General features: G+C 39.8%; 2 protein-coding genes across 10 annotated transcripts in view; one reads left to right on the top strand and one right to left on the bottom strand.

Annotated features, from left to right (window-relative positions):
- SERPINA10 (serpin family A member 10) overlaps nt 1-18,659 on the top strand; it is a 35,995-nt gene that overhangs the window by 9,870 nt on the left and 7,466 nt on the right. For 2 of the 4 annotated variants that reach the window (XM_079769068.1, XM_079769069.1), the window contains exon 6: nt 3,271-4,567. The exons of the other annotated variants lie outside the window; for them this stretch is intronic. The gene's annotated coding sequence lies outside the window, so the exon portion shown is untranslated. Of the gene's footprint in view, nt 1-3,270; nt 4,568-18,659 lie in introns of those variants that run through there. 4 annotated transcript variants of the gene reach the window in all.
- Nucleotides 1,246-18,659, bottom strand: part of PPP4R4 (protein phosphatase 4 regulatory subunit 4) — an 83,590-nt gene continuing 66,176 nt past the window's right edge. For 5 of the 6 annotated variants that reach the window (XM_079769067.1, XM_079769062.1, XM_079769065.1 and 2 more), the window contains 9 exons: nt 14,616-14,760; nt 10,927-10,968; nt 10,764-10,838; nt 7,978-8,044; nt 7,478-7,561; nt 7,100-7,193; nt 5,923-5,993; nt 4,583-4,730; nt 1,246-2,179 (listed from right to left, as the gene is read on the bottom strand). In XM_079769067.1, the coding sequence (XP_079625193.1) occupies nt 2,155-2,179; nt 4,583-4,730; nt 5,923-5,993; nt 7,100-7,193; nt 7,478-7,561; nt 7,978-8,044; nt 10,764-10,838; nt 10,927-10,968; nt 14,616-14,760 (751 nt within the window). In that variant the 3' untranslated portion in view covers nt 1,246-2,154. The remainder of the gene's footprint in view (nt 2,180-4,582; nt 4,731-5,922; nt 5,994-7,099; nt 7,194-7,477; nt 7,562-7,977; nt 8,045-10,763; nt 10,839-10,926; nt 10,969-14,615; nt 14,761-18,659) is intronic. The other variant, XM_079769063.1, reaches the window with a different exon arrangement.

The following is an 18,659-nucleotide window of genomic DNA, read 5'->3' as shown; positions in this document are numbered from 1 at the left end:
ATTTAAGCCCTATCTCCACTTCTCTCAGTAAAGTTGAGTTCTACAGGTCTGTTTTTGCTTGCAGTGCTGACCTGTGAAATTCTAAAACCTGTCCTTAAAATGCAAGTTTCCATAATTAACAAACAGCTGATGGTGATGGCCCCACTTCCCTGCAGTTCAGGTGGAGGAGATCTTTCTGTCCTACAGCTAGTTTACTATCTGCTACGCTGCTACGCCAAGGACTTGGACAGAGTATCAGTCTCGTTTCGGTGTAAATCTAAGTATGTGTGGATGGTCGTAACTGTCATCAATTTGTTTTCTACTCTGATTTTATATATCTGGTTTTAGAAATATATATAATTTTTTAAAATATTTCAACGACTTTAGAAATGATCATGTTCTGCAAAGAAAGAGGAAACTTGTGAGCACAATTTTGATTGACTGTTACTTGATTGCTTGGTGCCCTGGAATGAGACTGCGTTGGCCTCTATAAATCCCTGCATTGTAGAAGCTGTAGTGGCTTTTCTGTCGAGTCACTCTCCTCTCCTCTTACGTGCATAAAGGAAATAAAGGTTCCTAACTCTGCTACATTTATTAGTGAACAAGTGACCTGGAATTCTCCATTTTATTAAAATGACAGAGTCCATAATTATGAATCACAGTGCTGGGAAACTGCTGTCACTCTGAGGTCCCACTTACCCCCCGATCACAGTGTGTGAAAGTCCATGTCAGTGATGCTGTTCGGAGATGCCATTAAAATAGTTCAATGAAATCCATAAGGAGTGTACTAAATTAGCCATATGGTCAAGCTTCTCGAACCTACTCAATTTTTCAGTACTGGCAAATGGATTGAATAATTCCATTAACCTATCCTTAAGTGAAAGATACTAAGAATCATTAAAAATAGCCAACAAGAGCCAATTGTAAGGAAAGGTGGAGAGAAATTGAGTGAAAGTTTCACACCGAGTAGCTGTTCCTGAGTAATTTACAGTTGAGGTCGGCGTGCTTCTGTTACTCATCACTTAAAAGTGAACTGTCCTACTCATTAGAGAATAAAAATTGCAGAAAAGTATTTAAAACTTTTTTCACAAACACAGGTATCTCATTAACCTATGTTTTATTTTAAGTAAATTCACTATTCATTATTTCACATTATAAAAAGTAACCACACACGCATTTGCATTCACAAATTAGATCATCTTTATCATACATCAATATATTTTAAAAAACAAAGATTTTCTAATATCAGTATAGTTGTATGCTGATTGCATTTTGTAATAGAGAAGCTGACAATAGCTTCATACAGTATATCTCAAGATCTGACATTTTAAATTAATAATCGTACATGTTCTACAGGCAAACTGTGATGGAAATATTAGCATTAGTATAAATAAAGGCTGTTGACATAGCATAAGCATGATAGCTCAGAGTAACAGCTGATTCAAACTAGATTCATCATTTTTAATTAAGGACAACTACAATCTGAAATGTAAACAAAGTATTTATAAAATAAAATTTTCTAGGAAATAAAGGAAATCATGAATCTATTATTTTTAAGGTAAGTGTGGTAAAAGTTATCAGAAACCTTAGTGGAATTTTCATTGCCAAATTTAAGTTTCAGAATATCCGGGTACACCATATTGTCACCCCAACCAGACGGGTAACATTGTGGGCTGCTGGCTGTACCCTTTTCGGTGTGACTGTTCAGATGGGCTTGGAGATTCGTGAGAAACAATGTCTTTCCTGTTTACTCCCAGGCCCCCCTCCACGTGGTTCTCTAGCGAGGGTAATTGCAACTGATGTGGGCGTTCGTCTAGTTTTCCGTGCGAAAGCTCTAGGACAAGGTAACGGGTGGTTTCCTACACAAATTCAGCCGCGTCTCTTCTGCCGCAGCCGTTAAAGCACGTACTACAGTTGTTTTTCATTACACTTCACTGCAACATTGGAATTCTGCAACCACATTATTACTTAAGAAATATATATGTTATACCTCCTACAGACTCTGATTTCAAATATGGGGCTTTTAGCAACATCAGCTGCTGATGTATCTCTTCTCCAGTAATTAAAAAAAAGAAAAAAGAAAAAGAAAAGGAACCCCAGCCATTGCTTTAGCTTTTGTCCATCAATCACATTATCTCCAGGTGTCTGTTTTGCCTCCTTCATCAAGCAGATGATTTAAGGATTGGATTTTCTGGATTTTCTTTGTCAAAAAGGATGTAAAAAAGAGAGGGGGGAGGAAAAGAAAGAGAAAGGGGAGAAAGGATGGATAGAGGGAGAGGAGAGGGAGGAAGAGGGGAAAGGGAAAGATAAGAGAGAGGAGAAAGGAGAAAACAAAACATGAAAAATTTTATCCATATAATGCTTAAAAAGTAAATAAATATAGATAGAATCTACTCTGAGAATTCTGAGTTAGTGAAAAATAAATTACATATTAAATATTACTTGGAATTACCTTTAATTACCAAATCCTGTGTGCCCCTAAATAGCATTCAATTCAATTCATACAACTTTCCTTACATTGTTTTTCATATAACCGTAACAGAAATTAATGCAGCTTAAATATATCAATTATCTGGCTTTAAAAGATTTAAAATGCAATGCATTCCCATACATCCTTGAAGACACCTATATTCCTAACTACCAGATGTGTGTGTCATCTCTGTGATACTAAAAAGTTGGAGAAGGTACTGTTAGGATTTTGTTGAGCAGCAAAAACAGATATTAATATTTTCTGAAATTATTTCCTAGGCTTATTTTAAGTATAAAGGATAGATTGTCATTGGGAAATAGTGTGGTGCTGAACTGTAGGTAACACTTCACGGAAACACAAGGAAGCATAACCACATTGGCCCTGTCCGGTTATGGGCAGTGTGCATTCATGAGAACGTCCGAATGAGAAGCACGTTAGATGGACTTGTCGATCCAGTCACATGTTAAAAAAGCAGCTGTGATACCAATATCCCTCCTCCTTCAGAACATCAGAGCAGGAGAAACAAACGATGTGATTTGTTAGCAGAGTGTTTGTTTCTAGATTCATGTTTTAAATAATTATATATATAGCTGATTATATAATTGATATAATTATACATTATATATTGAGAAGGAGAAAGTTCAGTCTATGAATAGGAAAAACATGCTCAACAATGAAAGAACAGATTTAAAAAGTAATCTGAAATAAAGGAGAGTTGATAGGAAGTTTCAATGGTCTTTATTTTTTAAAAATGCCTATGGCATTTAGAAAAGTTGAGAAGAGAATGAATTTTATGCTGATGTAACTGTGTTCTTCAATAGAAGAACTCCAGGGCAATCTTTGAGAGGAGGAAGGTCAAGAGTGATGGAGAGGCCGGATCACAGGAGGCCAGAACAGGAAGGCACCGTGGCGGGTAAACCAGGAAACCCTGTCATTTTACCGACGAGACATGAGGCCGAGCACTGAGCGGAGCGTCCACAGCGGCTCAGCTGCCCTGGAGAGGGCACAGGCTCCAGCTCCGTGCTCTGCAGACAGGACCCTCTTCTGGCTCAGTCCTCAGGACTTTTAAAGGGATCGACCACCGTATAATCACTAGAGCAACTGTTCCAAAGAGCATTCTCTGTAAATAAAACTATCCTCTATATTAGCATTACTAATTTGTAACATCAATATTGTTTTTTTCTGTTTCCTATTACTTTTTTCTGTGATACATGATCCTACTCTTTCCTTGAGCTCCTTTCCATAAATTTGTTTCTAAGTTTGAATGAATCTTAAATACATCTATATTTATATATACCGGTGAGCAATTAAAAATTTAGAGAAAGTTACAATATAGTTCAGTTCCTAAAAGGGACACCAGCATGGAGTTCCCACTAAAAGATGGATGTCAGAAACCTTATTAGCATATTCATGAATTAAGGGACATATGTCTAAAAGGTTTAAATTCTGATTTAATCAGAAGGTTCGGGCGCCCTGTAGGAAAGAGTAGACCTGTGAGTCGAGTTGGGGCGGCCTGGATGAATCACATCCACGTGACATGGTCTGTCTGCCATCAGGATGGTTCTTGGGGCTACCTTCTTCCACGTTTAAACTAGCAGGAACACAGGCTTCAATGGTTCACACAGACACCCACCAACAGCACATAAAAAGGAACCTGGGGGAGGAGGAGGCAGGCCTGCATGGCCTCCTGTTAAGGACAAGGACAGCGTGCGGGACTCACAGGCTGCCCGCTCTGGACCACGCTGCAGGAGACTCCTTAAGGAGCAGTAGTGCCCAGCCTTCTGGGCTCCGGGCAATGACACTAGCTGTTCAAAGGGAGGCACTTACCCCAGTGTCTTCTTCAATAACCTCCTGGATGCAAACATTTCACAGAAAATGTTTACAATCTCGGATATCAGTGGGAGCCATTTAAAGTCTCCTGTTGATTCCCTTAGGTCGCCGTGTCTTTGCCATATACAGATCATTTTATATAAAGTATCAACATAACAGAGGCACGTGTGCTAAGAACCCCTTTTAATTGAGAACATTTCCTCGTTACAGACAGTTTCTGTTCTTTGGAAACTGAGTGGGAAGGAAAGTGCCCTGAGAGAAAGAGGAGGATGGCACACTTAGCACTACATCCTGGTTACTTACAAGGTGGCCTTACGTGGTGGTGGGTCTTTACCTCCACTGCTCTTTGGATCAACTGAGTTACCTGTCCCACGGGAGGTGCTGGGGAGGGGAGTGTTAGGAGAAAAGGACGGCGGGAGACTACTGGCATTGCGAGTCCGGAACGAGTCATCTGAAAGGAACACATGCCGAGTCAGACACTCCATTTACTAAGAAAGATGGGGACCTAGCAGAAGAAGCTTGATGAGAGCGGCCAATTTTTATTTTAAAATCAATTTATTAGGGTACAGTTTATCTATAATAAACTGCATCACTACCAAATGTTTCTTCCTGCCCCTGTTCCCCACTCCCTCTGCCTCCTGTCATTAGGGACTTGTTTGCATTTTCTGAATTTTATATAAATGGAATCAGATAATATGTACCCTTTTTGTGTCTGGCTCCTCTCATTCAGCACAATTATGATGAGGTTCGTCCATGTTGTTATTATATCGATTCTTCATTCCTTTTTATAGCTGACTGGTATTCCATTGTATGGATATGTCAATATTTACTTATCCGTTCTCCTATTGCTAGACATTTGGATTTCCCCCCAGTTCTTGACTATGATGAATAAAGCTGCTCTAAACCATCATGTACAAATCTGTGTGGAGGTGTAGGTTTGAATTTCTCTTCAGTCAAAGCCTAGGAGTGGAATTGCTGGGCCCCACAGTAAGGTGTTGTCCGAAGGAGTTGCCCCCGTGGCTGCCCCCCAGCAGTGTCTGAGCGGGCTGGAGCGCTGCCCACGTCCCTGCGCACTCGACACCGTGAGCCTTCGCTGAGAGGAGCTTTCACTGTCAGTCGTCTTAGTGGGACACAGCCACCCACTCACGTGCCACCTACAGCTACGTTTACCCCACAGGGCGCAGTGAGTCATCGTGACAGAAACCCATTTGCCAACGAAACCTAACTACTGACTCTCTGGCCTCCTAACAGAACAAGTTGTCTGGCCCCTGGGATAAAGTTTCAAAGATACCCTATTGCAAATGTTAGCTGTATATTATCTATAGTAAAGCCCTAGTGTTTTAACTGAGTTCATGACTGCAAAACATTTTATTCTTTGCTCAGCGGATCCTCAGACCGTGGCGAAACCTATCCTATCATTTTGTCCCTTTTTCTCTTTTAAAAGAACTCCTAAGTCTTGATACAGTGAAAACAAAATAGTATAGTCAAGTATTTTCTCAATTGCTAGAAAAAAAGTTTCATAGGTATTTGATAAAGATACAAATTTAGAAAAAACACTGTATCTAGAAATAAAGAAATTATTTAAGGAAAACCATATTTCGTTGAATTTAGCAATGCCTTGAGGAGCTCAGATTTCTACTTACCAGTTAGTGAAATCATAGAAGTCTTTGCTAACGCTGAGGCAGAAGATGTATATGCTGCTGTAGAAGTTTTACTGGAAAAGAACATAAGTTTAAAATGCAAGAACATGTTTATTTCAATCCTACTCATTCAGCATTTGGTCTTCTTAAATCTTTTTTTAAAAAATGTTTTCCCCTAGCCCAGTGGTTCTCAACCTTTCTAATGTCGAGACCCTTTAATACAGTTCCTCATGTTGTGGTGACCCCCAACCATAAAATTATTTTCGTTGCTACTTCATTTAACTGTAATTTTGCTACTGTTATGAATCATAATGTAAATATCAGGCCTAGCCTGACCGGTTTGGCTCAGTGGATAGAGCGTCGGCCTGCGGACTCAAGGGTCCCAGGTTCAATTCCGGTCAAGGGTATGTACCTTGGTTGCAGGCACATCCCCAGTAGGGCGTGTGCAGGAGACATCTGATTGATGTTTCTCTCTTATCAATGTTTCTAACTCTCTCTCCCTCTCCCTTCCTCTCTGTAAAAAATAAAATCAATAAAATATATTAAAAATAAAATGTTTTCCCATTATGAAACATGCTTGTTACTTCTATTTCTCATTTATTCTTTCTATTCCATGTTTCACAATAATTATGTGCCCTTGTCTGGGAATTGAACCCTCAACCCTTCAATGCATAGACTGATGCTCTAACCCAGTGGTCGACAAACTCATTAGTCAACAGAGCCAAATATCAACAGTACAATGATTGAAATTTCTTTTGAGAGCCAAATTTTTTAAACTTAAACTATATAGGTAGGCACATTGTTATTAACTTAATAAGGGTACTCCTAAGCTGGCCTTTGCTAAAAACGTCCTCAATCTGATTGAGGTACACTCAAGGGGCCAAAGAGCCGCATGTGGCTCACGAGCCGCGGTTTGCTGACCACTGCTCTAACCACTTAGTTAACTGGCCAGGGCAAGGCATTATATATTGTCATGGCTGTAGTCTTCCTAGAACACCAGTACCTATTTTTATGCAAATTGGTAGACTACTATCTTTTAACAGTCTTTACAGAAAAAAAATTATTTACCTATAGAAAACTCAAAATTAGTCCTAATTTTTATAGTAATGTAAATATTCCACATATAATGAGATGTGACTATAAAATAAAAATTAAAACGTGAAGAACTGACAGGTCATACCTAGCACACTTGTCTAAGTTGCCGTATTTTGCATGAAAAGCTTGATTATTAATAGACTGGCTTCGAATCAATTTGGATTTCTTGATTTCTTTGCCTAGAGTAACAAGCAGAAGGAAAATGTAATTGTTCACTTCACCTTTGGAGGCCCCAAGCCCGTCCCCTCTCCCACTCCCTCCGTTTTCAGTACACACAGACGGGTCTAGCTTCCTTTCCTGCGTTTGCTATTGGGCATCTTTATCCCCACTGTCCAGTAAGAACTCCCAAAACAAACAACAAAAGGAAAGGGTGCTTTAGAAGAACGTCTCTCCTCTAAGAAAGTGAGGCCCCGGTAACTGCTTTTACAAAAGGAAACAGGAGACAGGAGAGGCTGTCTCTTACTTGCCGACGGCGTGCTGGACGAGGTCCCGGGAACAGCGGTGGGGATGCTCTTGGGCAGAGCTGTCGGTGTCTTGATGTCCCTGCCTAAAATAAACGCTGCTGGAGAGCTGTAATGGCCTCTGGGTCCTGATTAACCTCCATAAACACACAGACCACACAGAAACAAGGAAACACGATCCCTTGCTAAGCAGCATTCTTTCCCACATATGCTTACCCTGCATGTTTACATATTTCCATCTTAGTTATTCAGTGATCAATTACACATTCTTATTGCTGCTATCACTTTCCTTTGAAGGATCTGAAGCTCCACACTGATCCCCATCACTTATTCATGTATTCTTAACATCCATACAACATTAAGCAGCCAGTTTTTTAAAACTACTTTTAGAAATAAACGCAATTTTCCATATAAAATTAGTAACTCAACATGGTCTTTCAGAAGACCAGGATTAAACATTAATTGTGTGATTTAGTGGTGAAGACATGAGAAAACTACTTACGTTTCTTTTCGAAGGTTTTTTCATTCACGGGCCTTCCATCTTGTTGCTTCTCTTTCTCTAATTGTTCCTATTATTAAAAATAGTATCTGAGCATTAAAGGTAAGCATGAGTAGATTTAGAAAAATGTTCTAATGAGAAATTACTCTAAGTTCTAGAGATACAATTATTCTTTATAAAAATCCTTTAAAAAGTACTTTTTTTCCAAATTAGTGTCTCCAGTTTCTTTCAGATTTGTGTTTTTTTGTTGTTGTTGTTTTTTGTTTTTGTTTTTTTTACATCTCCAGAATTGTGCTTTGGGGACTTAAGCTAAAACAAGGTGTTTAGTAACACGGTGGGAATGAGTCTTTACTTTCTAAGATGTATTTACTGATTCTCAGCAAAATATTTGTTACTATTGGTCATTTCCATTTCTGATTGGTAAAGAGCAAAATAATGTGTTTTGTTTTCTTTCAAATATGTTTTTATTTATTTTAGAGAGAGGAGAAGGGAGAGGGATAGAGAGATAGAAACATCAATTGGCTGGCTGCCTCCTGCACACCCCAAGCCCGCAACTCAGGCGTGTGCCCTGACCAGGAATCGAACCAGTGACTTCTTAGTTCATGGGTTGATGCTCAACCACTGAGCCACCCTGGCAGAGCAAAATGTTTTTTCTTTTAAAAGACTGAGAGGAAAGGAAATGGTCTTTGGGACATGTTAAAAATGTCTTATTGAAGTACAAATATAGAGAAAGTACATAAATTGTAAGAGTACAGCTCAATAAATTTTCCCAAAATGAACACACCTATATAGCCACACCAGCTCACAGATCAGGATATAAAACATTACCAAAACGCAAGTCCCTTATCCCAATAGAATAAGTAGGCAAGAAAATCAATAAGCATATCAAGTTCTGAACAAACTATATATACAGAACACTATACTCAGCAACTGGAGAACACACTTTCTTTTCAAGTGCACCTGTGAAATAATGAAAAACATGAAGAAAAGAGACAAGATAAAAATGTCCACGTAGCCCTGGCCGGTGTGGCTTAGTGTTTGGAAAGTCCACCACACACCAAAGGGTCGTGGGTTCAATTCCTGGTCAAGGGCACATACCTGGGCTGCAGGTTCCATTACCAGTCCCATTCAGGGCATGTGAGGGAGGAACCAAGCAATGTGTCTTTCTCACATCGATGTCTGTCTGTCTATCTCTCGCTCTCCTCCATCCCTTTCTCTCCTCTCTCCCCTCCCTCCCTCCCTCCCTTCCACTGTTTAAAAATTAACGAAAAAAATATCCACAGTTGAGGATTAACAACAACAAAAAAATCTCCATAAAAAGAACCAAATGAAAATTCTAAAACCGAAAATAAAAAATATAAAACTGAAAAATAAAATATCATTAAGCGTTATCTGCCAACAGTAGTGTTATCTATTTTCTCTATCTTTTCCTCTATTATCTTGATCATAGTAATCCTAGTTATCCTGAAGTCCTTGTCTGCTAACTCCAGTATCAGGATCATCTATGGGTCTTTTTCTATTGCCTGATTTTTCTCTTAGGCATAAATCATTCAGTCCTAAAAAATTTTAGCGCTTTCACTAGAAAGTGAAATTAAAAATTTTAATTCCATTTATAATGATACCAAAAACATAATATACTTAGAAATAAATCTAACAAAGACTTCCTTGAATGCTATACTTAACACTATGAGAAAAAGTAAAGGAGGCTAGAGATTGGGGGTGGTAGTGGGGAGGTCAATGGAGGAAAAAGGTAACATATGTAGTACTATATGTAATACTTTAAACAATAAAATAAAACTTAAAAAAAGTAAAGGAGGCTAAATAAATGGAGGGGTAGACATAGTTCATGAATTAGGAAGACTCATGTTAAGATGGCAATTCTCCAAATTGATCTGTAGATCAATCCTAATTAACACAATCCTCACAAAAATTCTAGCAGGCTTTTTATAGAAATGAACAAACTGATTCTAAACTTCATATCAAAATAAATTATGATGGAAAAAAGCATGACAAAAAAGATCACATAACATTATTAAATTTATGTAAATTCTCGTTGCAAACTACTTTGTAGTAACAGAAACTAGAGTAATGCTTTCTGGGGACTGGAGTGAAAGATAGGAATCATAAAGGGACATGGGAAGCCTTTAAGGGAATGAAAATGTTTGGCGCTTTGATTGTGGTGATGGTTTCATAGATACCACGGTTGAGGATTAACAAATATCCGTGGTTGAGGATTAATTTTAACCTATATGTTAAAATTCCTTAAATTGTACACCTAACATATATGCAGTTAACTGTATGTCAATAATACTTAAATAACATAGTTTCTAAAGCCTTTCAAATATCACTTTCCTTATAGTTCATAAAATCACAGATATCAAAAGATCAGAACTCTTGCCCTGGCTGGGTTGCTCAGGGGTTAGAGCGTCAGCAAACAGACCAAAGGATTGTGGGTCCAACTTCCAGACAAGGGCACGTACTTTGGTTGTGGCGGCAGGTTCCCCGGCCCTGGTAGGGGCAAGTGCCAGAGGCAACCAATCCATGTGTCTCTCTCATGTTGATGTTTCTCTCTTTCTCCCCTCCTCCCTTACTTCTCCTCTCTCTCTAGAAATCAATGGAAAAAATATCCTCCAGTGAGGATAAAAAAAAAATGATCAGGACTCTTTCGTGATTTAGGAAGAAAAAAAGTAGTGTAAAATTGAAAGAAATTATTTAATAGGTTTAGTAACAAAGCATATGTAATATTGGTCAGAAAAAAATACGTGTATGTGCATGTGAAAATAACATACCATTTCCAAAAGAAGTAGTTCTTCTCTTTCTTTCTCTTGATCCAACAAATCTTTCTCATAAAACTTGTTCTGAAACTAAGTTTACGTTTAAAATGAAATTGTGGAACATTAATGACGAGTGTATGTCAACTTTTAAGAATAAAAGCAAAGAGAGTATACTTACAGCATCCATAGACATTTCCATTCTGTCCAACTCTAACACAGTCTGTAAAGAAAGTTTTTCAAATATTCAATGGTAATTAAGTCAACCATCCTTTCACAAAAAGACTCTTTCCAGAGGGAGTTTCAAATAAGAGACTTCTACACTATGTATAAGGTTAAGTTAGAAACCTTTTAAAGTTCTTCCCAATTCTACATTGTATTTTTTATTTTTCTTCAATCTCTATACTTTTAATGCCAGGATCTATTTAAACTTTTAAAGTTTTTTACTTTAAGGAGAGCAAGTCTACGCCTGGCCAGTGTGGTTCAGTGGTTGAGTGCCGACCTATAAACCAGGAGGTCACAGTTCAATTCCCGGTCAGGGCATATGCCAGGGTTGCAGGGTCGATCCCCAGTATGGGGTGTGTAGGAGGCAGCCAATCAACGATTCTCTCTCATCACTGATGTTTCTATCTCTTTCTCTCCCTCTACCTTCCTCTCTGAAATCAATAAAAAATTTTTGAAAAAATAAGAGCAAGTCTAGAGGAATATTTTAAATACTAAACATATGCAATTAACTAATTTCTAATAATTCCCAGTGCCACTCTTCTGAATTTTCAGAAATACAGTATAATTTTTGAACTTTAAAAAAACATTTTAGCTAAATATATATCAAGTAATCTATCATTTGGCTTAAAATTCTTAATTCCTTTCCTTCCCACAGAAACTTTTGATTAATATGACACTCTAACCAATAGAAAAGACTTTATTCTGAATTCATTCTCTCAATGTAGTATTTGTCTTTCAGAATATATTGGTCTGACACCAATTATTTCAATCTAACAATGATCCATCTACCCCAGGGCTCTGTCTCTGACAGAGTACAGTACTTCTCTACAGAAGTAACTCTAATGGCCAAATTAAAGTACATCTACACATTCATAAGCCAAAGCTATCCATTGCAAACATAATCCTATATAATAAAACCCTAATATGCAAATTGAATGGTGGAATGACCAGTCACTATGATGCACACTGACCACCAGGGCGCAGACGCTCAACACAGGAGCTGCCCCCTGGTGGTCAGTGCGCTCCCACAGGGGGAGCGCCGCTCAGCCAGAAGCTGGGCTCATGGCTGGTGAGCGCAGCGGTGGTGGCGGGAGCTTCTCCCGCCTCTGCTGCAGGTGAGCTGTAAGGAGCGAGGGGTCCCAATTGCGAGAGGAATGTCTGACTGCCAGCTTAGGCCCAATCCCTAGGGGGAGCAGGCCTAAGCTGGCAGGCGGACATCTCTCAAGGGGTCCTGGACTCAGAGAAGGTGCAGGCCGGGCTGAAAGGACCCGATTTTCGTGCACCGGGCCTCTAGTATATATACAAATTTTTATTTTTATGCTGAAATTTACAAAAATTTGAAAATTTATGCCATGAAATATCTGTTAAATAAAGTTACTTCCCATCTTAAAAAACTGACAAGAGTCAGCTATTCCATTTTTATCCAGAAGCTTTGTGTAGCTTCTCTCAAAGGTTCCTATACCAACTCCTCAGTATGATAACATTGTATGATAACATTGTACTATAGAATTTTGATAGCACAGATTGACTTCATACTCAAAATAAGAGAAGTATTCCAGAATAATCCATTGTAATCCATTAATTTAATTATTTCATTTCTGTACCTATTTATGGGGTTAGCTTATATTATCTCAAGCTAACAGATTCTTTCAGAAAAGTAACTAACCCTCTCATGTGGCATGTTAACTTCCTTGCCTAAACTTCTGTAATTAAATAGCAAGGTCAGAAATATCTGATAGAAACAAGTGTGCCTGTGTGTGTGTGCGTGCGTGTGTGTGTGCGTGCATGTGTGTAAGTGTTTAAATTTAGATGCATGTCCAGGTGCTGGCTATTTCTGGTTATTTCAGTTGATGAAGAGAAATTCACATCTCAGTAAAATAAAAGTATACTAATTAATACTAAGTTATCAAGTCACTTTATCAAAAAGTTCCTCATGTGACACTGGAAATTATTCCTAGGGTAAAAAAAAAAAAGAAAGAAAAAACACACACAAGGAATTCTTTTTCTTTTTCTCAAATCAATGCCATTATTTAAGACATTAATAAATTAATTTCTCTCACTACAAATAAATTCTCAACACTATGTGTCCTGAAGTTCACATTCATATGCATAAAAGCAACCACTTTTTTGTTGTTGTTAATCCTCACCCGAGGATATTTTTCCATTGATTTTTAGAGCAAGAGGAAGGGAAGGAAGAGACAGAGAGAGAGAAACACTGATGTGAGAGACACACATCGACTGACCGAGGCATGTGCCCTTGACCAGAATTGAACCCACGACACTTCAGTCCTGGGCCAACGCTCTATCCAGAACCAAACTAGCTAGGGCAAAAAGCAATCACTTTAATTTGGCTTAATCTTATAAAAACACTAGAGGCCTGGTGCACAGATTCGTGCACTCATGGGGCCCCTCAGCCTGGCCTGTGGGGATTAGGCCGAAACCAGCTCTCCGACATCCCCCGAGAGGTCACGGATTGTGAGAGGGCACAGGCCAGGCCAAGTGACCCCACCGGTGCACAATTAGGACTGGGGAGGGACCGTGGTGGGGCTCCAGGGCGTGTCTGGCCCTTTTGCCCAGTCCCAATCAGCCAGACCCCAGCAGCAAGCTAACCTACTGGTCGGAGTGTCTGCCCCCTGATGGTCAGTGTGCGTCATAGCGACTAGCCAAACAGTTGAGCGAATGGTCGGACACTTAGCATATTAGGCTTTTATTGTATAGGATTAGCATTAATTATATATCAAGCATAAAAGAGTTCTTGAAGACTAAAGTATTTTAAGGTTTGACTTCAGAAATCAAAATTCTGACTGTTTTAGTGTTCCATTCCCAAACAATCCCTATAATAAGATCACATACTAGAACAAAACAAAAACCATAAGACACAATGTTACTTTATTGAAAAAAGGATGCACTTGGGAGTAAGAGATCTATACTCTAGTCCTATTTCTGTCACTTACTAAGATGATATTAAGCAGACACTTAATATTTCTAGGTCTATACCTTCTGTAAAGTCAAACACACTGGATTACCGCAGAGGGCCCCTCCATGGCTAAATGTCTATAAATGTGCCTTTTCCATTTTACCAACAAAGCTTTCCCAGATTATAATTGCTTGTAAATAAAATCTGGTGAATGAAGTATTCATTACTAGTTGAACAGTATTTATTGAGCACCAAAATTGTGCCAAGCTCTCTCTTGTGGAGCTTATGTTGCTACTAATAGTATCTAATGAGTGCCGACTTTCATACCCAATTGTAGCACACATCAACCAAATCAGTTACTAATTCTTAGTACACTAGCAAGGATATAAAGATTTTAACAGAGTGCCAAGCTAAAACAGTGAAGATATAAAGATTATCCTTTTTTTAATAGTTTATTGATTTTAAAAGTGAAAGGAAGGGAGAGGGAGAGAGAGAGAAACAGTGATATGAGATCAAAACATGAATCAGTGCCTCCTACACACCCCCTACCAGGATTTGAGCATACCCTGGGCATGTGCCCAGACCGGGAATCAAACTGGCAACTTCTCGGTACACGGGACAATGCCCAAAGGCACATTTATAGACATTTAACTGAGCCACACCAGCTGGACTGATAAAGACTGTCTTAAAGCAAGAAATACAAATGTTGTGGCAAGCATGAGACTTACCCTTTTTACAATAGCCAGAACATCTTTATCTTTTTCTTGACATAGAAGTTTTCTCACGCACATTTCTAACTGCTGAAGTAGGTGTTTATCTTCAGGGATCTTCAGAGTAGATTTCACTTTGGGCAACAAGTAGCAAAGTTTCATTCTATAATAAATTAAATACTAGTTACTTGTGAGTAAATTTATAACTTAAATTTAATTACTTTATAATAATAGTGACATATAACTGAAAGAAAAAACCCAAGTTGTAGGTAGCCTAAGAGTTCATTTATTATGCAACAAATGCTTATGGAGTGCCTAGAATGAGTCGAATGTTCATTATTCCGGGTGCTGGAATACAATGGTCACTAACAGCAGCAGAATCCTCTGGTGTCATGGAGCTTACATGCTAGCATGAGGGGAGGGAGGGAGGGAGGATGAACTAAGTAAAATGTTAGAGAGTGGTAGGTGCTGTAGAGAAAAATTACATGGGAAACAAGACAGGTGAGAACCAGAGGAGGGGAGTTACAATTTTAAAACAGGTGGTCAGAGAGGGTTTCAGTGAAGGTTTCAATGAAAAGATGACATTTAAGCAAAGACCTAAAAAAAAATAATAAATAAATGAGGGAATAAGTTGCATGAATACCTGAACATTACAGGCAGTGGCTGCAGTAAGAGAAAATGTCCTGTAGGGAGAGCTTGCCTAGGTGCTGTCCCAAATTAGCAAATTGGCCCAAATTGGCAAATTGGATGAGAGGATAGAAGGGACAAAGGTGAGATTAGCAGATCTTTGAGCAGCAGTAGGAGGCCAGCTCATCCAGGGCCTTGCAGGCCACTGTTCCGAGACTGGCTTTTTTTTTTTTTTTTTAAGTGCAATGAGAAGCCAGGGAAGGTTTGAGCAGAGGAGTGAAATTGTCTGACTTAAGGGTTTTGTTTGTTTGTTTTTTATATTTTTATTGATTTCAGAGAGGAAGGGCGAGGAGGAGGAGGGGGAGAGAGAGAGATAAAAACATCAATGATGAGAGAGAATCATTGACTGGCTGCCTCCTGCGGGTCCCCCACTGGGGATCGAGCCCACAACCCGGGCATGCACCCCCGACTAGAATCGAACTCAGGACCCCTCAGTCCGCAGGTCAACACTCTATCCACTGAGCTGAACCAGCCAGGGTTGACTTAAGGTTTTGAAAGTATCATCTGGCTATTGTGCTGAGATTGGACTGCAGATGGTCAAGGACAGGAGAAAGGAAACCACAGGGGAGGCTCTTTCAGTAATTCAAGTAAGAGCGATGTGCCTGAACCAGATGATGGCAGTCAGGTGGTGAGAAGTATTGGGTTCTGAATACATTTGGCAAGCAGCAGGATGTGCTGAGGGCTTGGAGATGGAATGACAGAAAGGAGTTAAGGTTTTGACCCGAGCAAGTGGAAAGATGAAGTGGTTATTTACTGAGATGGAGAAGACCTCAGGAGCAAGGTGGGGGTTTACTTCGGGACACGTTAAGTCAGAGGTGCCGGTTAGATATGCAGTGGACATGTTAAGTGGGCATTGGGTCAGTGAGTCTTCTGTTCAGGGCAGGGGTCCCTGCTGGAGAAACAGTCAGGAAGGAATCTTCAGCATATGGATGATTTGCAAGCGAGGGTGCAGCCTGAGTAGACGAGATAAGAGGGTAAGGTCTAGGGAACAGTCCGTCTAGATCGGGCTGATAAGGAAGCAATGAGCAGACTGAAGAAGGCCAAGCGGTGAGGGGACACCCAGCAAAGTGCAGACAACCTGCCTGGGAGGAGGCAGCTCAGAGGAACGCGCTGCTCGGCTAAGCTAACTCTGTGGGCGGGACTTGGAGAGGGATGCTAGGCAGGTGTCTGTTCTATGGCTGCTGTTTTCATTAGTCAGCTGAGTACTCTCAGACATTATTCTTATTTCTGTGCCGAGCCTCGCGACAGCTAAGTCCCATTCCTAGAGATTTCAGGATGCTTTGTCAGCTGAGCCCTCAGTCAAGGATTCTTCTCAGCAACAAAATTTGTTCTTTATTCAACCAAAAAGAGGAACGCTCCTCCTCTAGAGTTTTCAGCTCCGTAAACAGCCATAACTCATTCACAGCTCACCACGCATGCTGCTCAGTCCTGTGATGCATTCTCCAATAAGGGGTCTCAGTCCCCCAAAGAGATTTTTTCTCAATTCTCATAGCACAGAAGAAGGCTTCTTAGAATACCAATAATATTTTCCCAGCCTTGATACTGACTCGGTGAATTTTAATTTTAAACCCTCACTTAATGGTAAAAAAAAAAAAAAATACAGTATATGCGCACTTCATTCTTTATAACTCAAGTCAGGTCTAGAAAACATTTATTCCCAGAAGCTATACAAACTACAGTAATGATTTACCTCTATGGGAATCCGGGGCCTGTGATATTATGAAGACTTTGAGATCAGGGACAACACCTTTCTGGTAAACTACACTCTTTATGTACATTATCTCTGCTGTATTCCTCAGAACACCCTATGAAGTAGACACGAAGGAAATGGATGCACAGGGAGGTTTGGTAACTTGCCCAAAGACACACAGCCAGCATAGGGCTGGGAATCAGCTGAGGCAGTCGCTCCAGAAACTCCCCTCCTAACCTGCCTGACCTACCACCCTTGCCTGTGATGGCCCCTATTCCATCTGCAATCTCTACAGCATTGGGCAAAGGCCTTTGTACCCAAAGCCACTTAGTATATGGTGGTTCTGGACCCATTTGGGGGGCTGGCAGCCGCCTAGGCAGGAAGTGGGAACCAAGACTTTCTGCTATACAGTGAGCTCTTACCCAAAAATATCATCAACACTCAGAGCGCTGTTCAATTATCTGCACTTGGTTTTTGCATTGGCAGGCTGCTTTCTCTTAGAGCCAGTGCTATATTATTAGTCCCAATGCCCAGAGGAGAGATGATTCCATTTCCTTTCAAATAATTTTTGTCAACTTCTTGGTAAATGATAATTCATCACATTGAAAGCCACTTTTCTAGAATCACAACATCAATTTTCAAAATGGTAATAATATGGTCAGATCCATTACTTATTTAGCAAGAGCTAAATTCTAAAGAATTATCAACAGTTCTTTAAATCAAAATGACAATGCGGTACCACCTCACACCTGTCAGGATGGCTACCATCAACAAATCAACAAACGACAAGTGCGGGCGAGGATGCGGAGAAAAAGGAACCCTCGTGCACTGCTGGTGGGAATGCAGACTGGTGCAGCCACTGTGGAGAACAGTATGGAGTTTCCCCAAAAAATTAAAAATGGACCTGCCATTTGACCCAGTAATACCACTTCTAGGAATATATCCCAAGAAAACAGAGACACCAATCAGAAAGGACACATGCACCCCTATGTTCATAGCAGCACCATTCACCATAGCTAAGATTTGGAAACAGCCTAAGTGCCCATCAGCAGATGAGTGGATTAAAAAACCGTGGTATGTCTACATGATGGAATACTACGCTGCGGTAAAAAGGAAGGAACTCTTACCATTTGCAACAGCATGGATGGAACTGGAGAGCATTATGCTAAGTGAAATAAGCCAGTCAGAGAAAGATAAATATCACATGATCTCACTCACTTATGGAATATAATGAACAACACAAACCGATGAACAAAAACAGATCCAGAGACAGAGAAGCAGCGATCAGACCATCAAACCTCAGAGGGAAGGTAGGGGAGGGTGGGGGTAAGGGGGAGAGATCAACCAAAGAACTTGTATGCATGCGTATAAGCCTAACCAATGGACACAGACAGCAGGGGGGTGAGGGCATGAGTGGGGGGAGGGGGAAACAATGGGGCGATAAGGACACATATGTAATACCTTAATCAATAAAGAAGATAAATAAATAAATAAATAAATAAATAAATAAATAAATAAATAATTTACTCTAAAGGAAACCTCACCTCTCACATAGCAGAAAGAAAATGCACAAACTACCGAAGCCGATGTAACAGTGCTTTCTGTATGTTCTCACACTAAAAATTCAAACAAAAACCAATCTCTAGATCTGTTCCCCTTAAACAATGATCTCAAAATTCTCAGGT

This window comes from Cnephaeus nilssonii (assembly GCF_951640355.1).
Source record: "Cnephaeus nilssonii genome assembly, chromosome: 4".
NCBI lineage: Eukaryota > Metazoa > Chordata > Mammalia > Chiroptera > Vespertilionidae > Cnephaeus > Cnephaeus nilssonii.
This window is presented reverse-complemented; position numbering and strand designations above follow the sequence as displayed.